General features: G+C 45.5%; 1 protein-coding gene across 4 annotated transcripts in view; it reads left to right on the top strand.

Annotated features, from left to right (window-relative positions):
- Positions 1-10,839, top strand: part of LOC106808017 (zinc finger protein on ecdysone puffs-like) — a 27,018-nt gene that overhangs the window by 7,222 nt on the left and 8,957 nt on the right. For all 4 annotated transcript variants that reach the window (XM_014810563.1, XM_014810562.1, XM_014810561.1 and 1 more), the window contains 3 exons: positions 4,423-4,521; positions 5,884-5,928; positions 9,867-9,957. In XM_014810563.1, the coding sequence (XP_014666049.1) occupies positions 4,423-4,521; positions 5,884-5,928; positions 9,867-9,957 (235 nt within the window). The remainder of the gene's footprint in view (positions 1-4,422; positions 4,522-5,883; positions 5,929-9,866; positions 9,958-10,839) is intronic.

Here is a 10,839-nt window from a genome sequence, read left to right as displayed (position 1 = left end):
TCTACCGAGCACCATTCTGAGGTTTTAATACCCCGTAGCCAACACACGAGTGAAGTCTTAGTTTTCGCATTGAACTTCATTTCGTAGTAACAACAGGTGTTTATTAAACCGTAGAAAAGTCTACCGTTTGAATACAAGATGCAAGTGGTTGATAGGTATATTTGACTGTAGTCACTGTTAGTCAATGCATAGCGGCGCAAGCTCTGGTCACGTGCTTGGCCTGCCTGATTAGACCCTTCTTAATTATCTATTTCATGACTTGGGGCCAGCGTCTCACGCATCGCGGAAAACGAGGCTAACGCTAGGGCTAATTTTTCGTAAACAGTATGCGGCTGCTCAGGCATGCGCGCGCACAGAGGGCTGCTGTACACGGCCATCGTGTTCCACCGCCCGTCTTACACGCAGCATACAACGCACGTCTCGCGCCCCTCCGTACACGCCGATTGTTTTCTGGTTACACGGAGATACACGCACGTTAACACGCGTTGTTACATCTTGCACGTACACGCAGATACACGCGACGTACAGCGCAGATTACAGCGCACGTATTCACGCGGCGTATACGTCACCCGATACACTCACGTGACACGCGCGCGGTGCGGTCACACGCACGGTACACGCAACGTACTACGCGGCCGGGGTACACGCAGATCACGCCGCATTACACGCAGCATACACGCACGTACACGCGGTTAGCGTGGCACGGATTGCGGTCTCACGGAGTACACGCACGGTACACCAGGTCCGTACACGGGGAGATACACGCACGTTACAGCGCTAGGGTACACGCACGACACGCACCGTGGTTACACGCAGATACACGCCACGTACACGCATATACACGCACGTACACGATACAGGGCAGCATACACGCACGTACACGCGGGTACACGGATGATACACCCGCACGTACACGCTGGGAGTACCACGCACGTACCGCAGGTACACGCAGCCCGTACACGCACGTGCACGCCAGATACAACGCACGCACACGTCAGCGGGTACACGCACGTACACGCGGAGTACAGCGCACGTGACGCATACATGTGCGTGTCATTGTATCTGCGTGTACCGTGGTCTGTACGTACGGGAACTGTACCCGCGTGGGTCGGTTGTACGTGGTGTACCGCGATGTACGTACATGTTTTCTCAGCGTACCCTGGCGTGTACATGCCGTGTAACGCAGGTTGTTGTATCTGTGTGTTACGCTGTAACCGTGCGTGCTATCTGCGTGTACGTGTACGTGCGGCGCTGTATCTGCGTGTACGTGCGTGTACCCGCGCGTGCGTGTATCTGCGTGTACGTCGCGGTGTACCGCGGCCCCTGTACCTGCATGTACCTTGCGTGTGACGTGCGTGTACCACGTGTACGTGCGCCTGTATCTCGGTGTACCCGCACGTGTTACGTCGCGTGTATCTGCGATGCTACGGTTCAGTGTACCCGGCGTTACGTGCGCTGTACCCCCTCGCGTGTACGTCGCGATGTACCGGCGTGTACGTGCGTACCTTGTATCTCCGATGCTTACCCGCGTCTGACTGTACGGTGTATCGTGTTGTACATGTACGTGCGGCACACGACTGGCGGGACGAATCCACGCCTGGTACGTGCGGACCTTGCGTGTACCCGCGTGTTACGTGTCAGTGTCAATCTCCGTGTACCCGCGCTGATGTACGTGCCGTGTCTATCTCCGCCGTGTACCTTGTTACGTGCGCGTGGTATCTGCGCTGTACGTTGGTATCGTGAGTTGACGTACGTGGGTACCCGCCTGTACGTGCCGTCTTGTATCTGCCGTCTTTTTATTTCTTTCTCTCACCGTGCGCACTGTAACCGCGTGTACTACGTGCGTACCTGCGTGTACGGCGCGTGTACACTATTTCCGTGTACCGCATGTGTACGTGCTTGTATCTGCGTTGTACTGTGCGTCATTGTACCGCCGTGTTACGTGCGTGTAACCCCTTTGTGCGTTGCCTGCCTGGAGCAAGCCATGTTTCCAAAAATTGCCCTAGTTAGCCTCGTTTTTCGTGCGGAGACCCCAGTCCTCCTCTCACAGGATGAATTAAAATTTAAGAGGACAAGTGCGAGAATTTTACTGTTCACGCTGCGCTGCCTAATTCGGTAGTTTGCTATTGTTATGTGGATGCTCGTGTTCGGTGTCAGCTCTGACAATGTCTCTATGGCTTTGATTGGCAAGCTTGCATCATAGTGGCACGATTGAGATCAATCTTTTATATTGTCGCTAGTTGCATGAAGGAAATGATCGGTAATGGTCTGGTGCCTACGTATGCCAACAGGAAAAACCGCGTAGTTGTGCTGCATCCCACTCGTCTGGCCCGGCTAGCAGCGCTAATGAAGTCTGCTCACTTGTTTCTGTGGCAACAGAATTACGAGTATTGGCTCCAGCGGCAGAACGAGCAGCCTCAAAAGACAAAAGCAAGCAGAAAGAGTAGAAGCAGGAAAGGCTGCTACCGCAAATACAGTTTGATTACGTTCTTAACTTTGACGGTAAAAAAGTGGCGATGGGAAACTATCCGAGTTGGATACCGTCTAAATTAGTGACTTTGCTCTCGGAATACAACCCTAACAGTAAAGTTAGTAAGACTTGAAACTTGCTGCGAAAATATTGACTCGACCTTGCAATGTGATCAAAGGATTTCACTGACTTTGGCAACTTTGGGCCGCAAGAAAACCCGAGGTGGGAAATATCGATCACATTAACTAGTGACCTTGACCTTAGTCTAAAGTTAGATGAGACAGTGGACACTGAAACGTACAGAATTGATAGTGGGTAGAACAGATGGGTGATAAAGGCTATATCTTTCGTTATCATTATTGTCCTTGCTTGCTTGTGTTACCATGGTGATGCTAATGTGCTACTTTTAAATTACGTAGTGATTTCAAACAGTCTTCCTGACCGTTCTCGTGTACCATTCTCATACCATTCCCGTCTTTGAGACCACTACAATACTTACCACTACACCACACTACCACTACAATACTTACCACTACACCACACTACCACTACAATAACCGGAATTGCTTGCATATCAGCAAGTCACCGAATCGAGACAAGCTCGCACACACCGAAATGAAATCGTTTGCGAAATCACTGAAACCTTTCACGAACTCTTATCTACGTCAACAGTTGTGTTATTGCGTTCGTGTCGAGTTCTGTACGGCGCGTGGTGTGTGAGCTGCCTGCCTGATCTGTCGCTTGGATTTTGCCGTGCGGTTGTGGCGTTCACGGGTGTATCGCGTTGAAGTTGGTGCGTGAGACGGCTGGTGAAGGAAACGTAGAGAAGTGGTTTTGATGTTCGAGAGCTAACAGTCGAGATCGGATTGTCGGCGACGTTTGGCGAAGAAATTAAGCGTAGCGTCTGAGTAAAAAAAAACTGGGAAACTATTTCAGCTGTGCCACGTGTCATTTAAGTCGGCAAAACGATGAGTGCAGCACTAGAAATTAAATCGATACGGGCGCGTAAGCCCTCGGTTTATAAAGACACGAGATAACAGTGATAAAAGACGTATAAATACTCGTGGGCACTTGGCATTTCTCGATAACTGATATGTATATATATATATGTACATATATTATACATGCATTCAGTCACAAGTATCACAAGTATACTGGTGATTAATGGAGGAACACTGCGCGAGAGATAGCTACGTACGTGGCAGCTTGCTTCTAGTCGAACGCAGTCACGACAGCAGTCGCGGTATTTCTCTGATATGCCCTCTGCCAAGGTCACACCAGATTGCAATTGTTCGTATGACTAGCCGTTAACTAACGACTAACAAATTACCTCGTGTGATCCGATGGGAGATGTAAACAGTAAACACACTCATACCCACTTTTAGGTGAAGTATGAATCGGTCGCCTTTAGCTCTTATAATGAGGCTCCGGGGAAAATACTGATAGATCGCACGCTCTACTTGGCTTGTGTACTTTCATCCACAGTTAGCGATGGGGACAAGTATGTGTGCCGTTATGACAGTATGAAGGGAAGTTTTCCTATTTACTATCAGCTAGTAATTTAATAGCTGATGCTGCTCTGGATATCCACCGTTCAGTGTTATGGTGGGGAACACGCATCAAGCTTCTAGAATTGTATATGTGCTTGCATAATCATAACCTTTAAGAGATTGGATTTTCCCTTCGTTTCGATCGCTACCGGTAACATGGAGTCAACGATCACCCTTGATCTTGTGATTACATGTGACGGCATGGGAACTTTGGAACGTTGTAGTTGACAACATGCCACGTCCCTCATTACCCCACTATGGCCAAATATCCCATATACTGTGTTGACTCTAAATTGTGATTACAATGCAAAGAATAGGAAGTGCGCCGGCTTGGTATGTAGGGTCTTTGCTATGGCTAGCTCTGTGATTGATGTGCGTTTTCCGTTTTTCTTGTGGTGACAGAGCTTTGAGGATTCGCTGCACAGGAATCAGCCCGTTGACCCTCAGAAGCAAGTGGAGACAGAGGTTGGCTCTGCTGTTTCAACGCCCACTGGCCAAACTGTGAGTTTGTTCATGTGCTAATAGTGTAACGTGTCGCAATTCAGCTGATTTTGTACCTACTGCTAACATCGGCTGTATAACGTGAGTTGCCCACTCACTACACCTCGGCTGGTTCCGTGCCTACATCTAACCATGGCTGTATCCTGCAAGTTGCCGTAGCCAGATGTGTTTGCATTGGTTATGCCGGAACCAAATAATCTTGTGAAAAATGACCACTCCAGGACGCCAGTGAAATCGTAATAAAATATCAGCTGTAAAATTAACGCACTGTCAGAGAGTAAGTTTGGAAGATAGATTCATAGGCACTTTATCAGTAACGTACGTAGTTAATTTCCTGGCGGATCCGAAATATATGAGCATAAGCCTCTATAGGTGGCGTATACCCTATATGCTGATAACAGTATCAACCTACGTAGTACGTACGCGAAACAGTCGAGGGAATGAGGCAGAATAGCAGATCCTTCTTGGTTTGTCGAATGACGTAGTGTAGCAAGTTTGCATGTGGCACACGGAGAGACACTAGGTGGCGTTGCGGGATATATAAATTCTGTGCTGTCGGATTTGCTGTTGTGCACGAGAAAGCTGGCGAAAAACCGTGTATGTTCTGTGTGATAACAATGGTGGCAGCCAGGGGACATATCTCTTCATCAGGTGTCACAGAGTAGTTTTAGAAAGGTTTAGCAAAATTCTTTTACATTTTTTTCATTCTGTTTAATGGTGCCAAAAAGGTTATTCAGACAGGATTATGGCACATGCAATTTCTATTACTTTCGTGTCAAATTTGTTCAAAGCCATTTTCACATGAATGGCAAGACTTAGTGCTTTTCTGTGTTTCGTCACTACATCACTTGCTACACTTTTTTTCTCTTTTTGAACTTTCTACAGCAATTTCAAAGCAAGTAAGGACAGAGCTTATAAAACTGTATTGAAGTATATATATATACGTCTGTTGTGCTGCAGCAAAGGACAGTAGGGGTACAGTAGAAATACGATTGGTGCAATAAGTACGAATATGATTTCAAACTATAGTATATATTTTATGTACTTGGCATTTTTCTATTTGCCAAATCAGTATTGTGTAAAAGTATCGTTTATTAATATTTTGCTCTATATTATATATAAATATGTGTGTATATAATATGTATATATATTTATACATAGGGGGGGCCTATGTATAATAAATTATGATCGGATATTATCATTATCTACCTAGTTGCATCATAACTGTATTTCACGTGCACCACTGACACTTTTCAATGAAACAAATATCAGTATAGGCATAAATATGGTTGTATAATGTAACTATATAAGTTATTCGAAACTAACAGCAGTGTGTGTGTGTGTGTGTGATATTATTCGCAGGGCCAGGAGACCAAAGTAGGAGCTCTCGACCAGGGTAATATAAAGGTAAGCACACGTGCGCGAGAACTGTAAATGGGTTGCGTGTAGTGACTAACCAACCAACCAAGCACGCAGTCGTTCGTGATGCGCCTGTCTGCCGCTATTAACTCCCGCAAAACTGCCGATCACCGTTTCCAATCTGGTAACCAATGCGCCGCCGCGTCGTAAAACATTGAAAACATCGTCGATACGAGAGGCGACCGAGTGCGTCGGCCGGCCGTCGATGCGGAAATATCCTTCGAGCGGCTTCGTGAGGAAATTGCAGCGTGTTAAATTGCAGCGTGTTAAATTGCAGCGTGTACATGCAGCTGCTGGCTTGCCGCTGTCGCGTCATGGGCAAGTGACGTTATATATAGCGATCGCAGCAGTCTAGCACAATTTGTCATGTTATCTGTCGCTGTCAGAGCAGACACCGAAATATGAATAGGTATTAGGAGTAATCCGAAAGTAAATGCCCGACCCATTACTGGGCATCACGAAGATTTATGGCTGTCAGTCGGTGCGGCGGGCGAGGCGTGCGAGGCGGCTGGCTTTATTATAGTAGATTGCTGATGGACTTATTCTGCGAGTCATCAAGGTTTATACTCTTACGGTGGGGGGGGGGGTTCTGCTTTCACTCTAAGACGAATATCAGGTGGGGAGGGGGGATTGGAGGAATGTTCTGTTTGGAATATCTCTGATATAATTCATTAGTTCGAATTCAAAATAGTTTAAAATATATTACATTATATATATATATATTTTTATATATATGTATATATATACATAAGTAAAACTACAGATGAAATTGTCCGTTTTAAACTATGCGAATGTAATTTCTCATGCAAAATCGTAACGTCCGGTATTATGCAGACTCCATTAACATACCGATAACACAGGTTAATGACAGATATTATGCTTGGTTTTATTGAAATAAATGCCCGTCCGGTCGTATACGAGGTAAAGCCATTGCATTATAATATTTCTTTATACGTTACATGTTCTTATCAGGTATCACGTTATCTGCATCTTTCTCGTTAAAAATCTAATATCATAACCCAGTTTGCCTTTCAGGGATGTTGTGTTAAACATATACTTATTTGCTATGGAGTTGAAAATAAAGTTCATGTTTGACAAATCAATTTCTTGAGTCTGGATTGCTATGCTCCATACTTGAGAAGTGGCAATGTGGAACAGTTTCTCCTATTGTATTACACAGTGGGTTTGATGCGGAGGTTTATGCTTTATGACTCAGGCTCCGATGCAGCTTCTTTCTTCAAAATTCATATTTAAAGAAAGAAGGTTAGAGGGCAATATGTTTAAGTTCAGTGCTATGACATAAAAATGGGCAGATTTAATGTTATTACTTAAAACAACATTTTCTTTGTCGTTAATGGCTGTTCTATTGTCATGCCTCTATAGATTAACACGGTGTACAACTAATTTTTCACATTTCATCTTCAGTTACCTTAATCAGTTACAATTTACTTGTCATTTTTTCTCTTTTTGAATTAATTTCACCCATTCTCTTGGTTCCAATCTATTGACACCTGTTGCTATATATATAGCAACGTAATCCCCCATCGCACGCACACCCACTTAAAATATAGTCGACAATTCTTATTACAGCAATCTTCCTGACATTGCGAGGTTCAATTTTTTTTCATATTGGTCCGTTTCAATAATAAATGGATCGGATGGACTGGTATCATATGTCTATATATATATATATATATATATATATATATAGACAGCGGCAAGAATGTTCTAATAAGATTTGATTTTCGTCGGAAGCGTTTTCGCTAAGTCATTTTTATTGGCCACTTCCCGGCTTTGAACCTGACTTCTGAGGAATCCCGTAAAAAGCATGCCGTTACTCACTCCGATATTCATTATATAGCCGTGAAGTTTTTAATTATGGAATTTCATTAGGGCAAGTTAATTAAATAAAAAAATAATCAATTTGCAAACGTTTTCCATCGCCCACTCCCCCCACTTTTGGGAGGAGGGATAATGCACACGACTGAATTATTCGCTTTTAATTTTAGCTCGCCGTCAGGTAATGTTTCCTAATTATCCGAACTTTTATTGCATTTTAATCATATTTTGAATATTTATGCAGCGCTAGTGAATTCGAACGTGTTACGGTTTTTTTTAACGAGCCGACGGCACTAAGAAAAACGCGCGCGGGGGCAGAAACAAAATTAACAAAATTAGAAAAGTTCATAGAAATTGTGTTTTTAACATAGCGGGAGTTCGTTTGAAACCTACTCAAAAACACGATGTCCCGCGCACAGGAGCGTGTTGTTATATGATGGCGTGGCGGAGCAACGCACACGCTGTTGCATTGCCACGTAACGTAATGTCGTAATGAGCATTATGAACTCAACGCGCTGGTCGGGCTTTGGTAAGAATCTTGTTAATTTTCCTGCAAGGTCTTCATGTTCGCCATCTTGATGTGACTTCTCGCACGATGGCCCCGTTGTGGACGTGGCGGAATAAATATAGTGTGTGCCCACGCACACACACCCACGCACAAGCACACGCACACACACGCGCACACACACACACACACACACACCTACACACACACGCACACACACACGCACACACACACACACACACACACACACACACACACACACACACACACACGCACACACACATGCACACACACACATACGCACACGCACGCACACACGCGCACACACACATATTGACGGCTGAAATTATTGTTGTGACATGTCTGATGGTCTCGCCGCAGATCTAGCGGACAATAAATATAGATAGCACACACACATACACACATACAAATATTGACTGAGAAAATGTTCATCTCACGTGACGTGCAAGAGTAGATTGTCAATTTGAGCGAAAAACTACCAACAGCCAAAATGTCATCCACGGCTTGCGCACATTCCCTCGCCGCTGAGCTATGCTATAGCGCAAGACAGACGGAACAATCTCTGTCAGTAGAAAGACGGAAAAATCTGTCAGTAGAAATATGCAAGCCAATTACATTTTTAAGATAGAAGTAGGTGGATTGATAAGCGACGTAGTCTGCTACTACTCATCCACTTACAATTGCCGAGCAAGATAAGGTATATTGAGTTCTCTACTAAGGTATTAGGTATATTGTGTATATCTTCTACCGAATAAACACGTACGGGGTTATTATCTAATGAAGTATTTTCTACTTGCATCTGTTACGGTGTGTCTGATGGCAGGCTTAGTTTAGTTCTGCCCAGACATCGTGACATATTTTATGTTTATATATATATATACGTTTAGTGACACTGCAACGTTGCTACGATTGCATCCATTGCTGTCCATAGTCTTGATTATTTTTAAGCGTAAACAATAGTGACAGTACTGATTACTGTTCACACGAAGTAGTTTTTACATACTTGATAAACATATATTTAGTAGTTAAAAAACAAATAATAATCGTAAAAATAATAATAAGGTAATAATATTAACAATAACAATAACTAAATTAATAAAACGAATCTCTTGAATTTTATTTCATACTGTATTGCTACTCTGTGTGTGTATTATATTGACGTTAGTGTTGACGTAAGCATTAGTATATAAGGCGTGACGTTCCTAGTGACGGTGGCACAGTGACCAGTGCTAGTGCACCACCCACTGGTCTCGCACATACTGGCTATATATGAAGTTACATCACGTAGTCGTGGCCGCAGAGCGGTAATGGAGCGGGAGAGAGCTCCACGCCCTCGTAATGTACGTTGACTACTGTCTTCTCCTATACTGCTTGGGGTCGAACGAGACCCCTGCGTAGTGGAGAGGAGGGGAGGAAACTCGGTGCGGGCTCTACGGCAGTACGCTCGGCGTAACATCCGCCTGTGTCTTACAAACACGCATGTTCACTCGCTTGACATCGCTGAGCCGGAGACTTTTGCCGCTGAGTGTTTATTTTTATTTTTATTGTCCGCCTGTTTCAGAATGCGGGCGCCTCGGGAAAGACCGCGTTGGTTGACTCCAAGCCGACTTCGGCGGAGTCTCTCGGGCCGTACGATCCTAACACGACTGTCGGTAGGTGCTCATGATCACGTACGTACGCACGCACGCAGGCACGAAGCCAGGGTTTCGCGACTCCGGCGCCATTTCGTTGCCGTTGCAGGGTAGAAATCCCGCCGCGCATTCGAGCAGACGACTTATTGCCACGGCAAAACACAAAAACCCGCGCGATCTTTCGCCGGCAAAGCCGAAGGAAAACCTATTGGACGTATTGTAATGAATCGACGCATTGGCCGGCCCGGAGTCGGAATTTTTTCCCCACTTGAGTTCCTGACCCACCATAGATAGTGTTTTGTAATATATGGTTCGTATATATATATGGTTGGACGATAGTTAGTGTTAGGGTTCGGTTACGGGTTAGGGTTAGGTGGTATTCATTTTACATTGTTGCTTCGAGGAAGTCGAGTGAATGGAGTGCGCTGATTGGCTGTGGTCCGGAACTCAAGTGGGAAAAAAAATTTCGCCGCCCGGAGTCGCGGAATTAGGAAAGCGTCTGCCACGCGCCGATCCGCGCGCACGTGTGTGTGTATGCGTGTGCATGTGTGTGTGTGCGCGCGTGCGTGCGTGGGTGCGTGCGTGCGTGCGCGCAGACAACAATGCAGGCGGCCCGTCTAATCACCGATCGATGCTTATTAAATTGCCTGATTGCAACAGAGATTACTCTGAAGCTGCGTCGGCAGGTAATTTTGACTCGTCATTGAGCGCGGGCTTTTTTCTTACCCGTAATTCCTCTCCTCCTCCTCCTCCTCCTCCGCTGCCCCCGCTCGCACGCACGCCCTCACGCGCACACGCACACACACACACACACACACACACACGCACACACATACGCTCGCACGCACGACCTCACGCGCACGCGCACACACACACACACACACACACACACACACACACACA

The sequence above is a fragment of the Priapulus caudatus genome, unplaced genomic scaffold, assembly GCF_000485595.1.
Source record: "Priapulus caudatus unplaced genomic scaffold, Priapulus_caudatus-5.0.1 Scaffold248, whole genome shotgun sequence".
NCBI classification, from domain to species: domain Eukaryota; kingdom Metazoa; phylum Priapulida; class Priapulimorpha; order Priapulimorphida; family Priapulidae; genus Priapulus; species Priapulus caudatus.
This window is presented reverse-complemented; position numbering and strand designations above follow the sequence as displayed.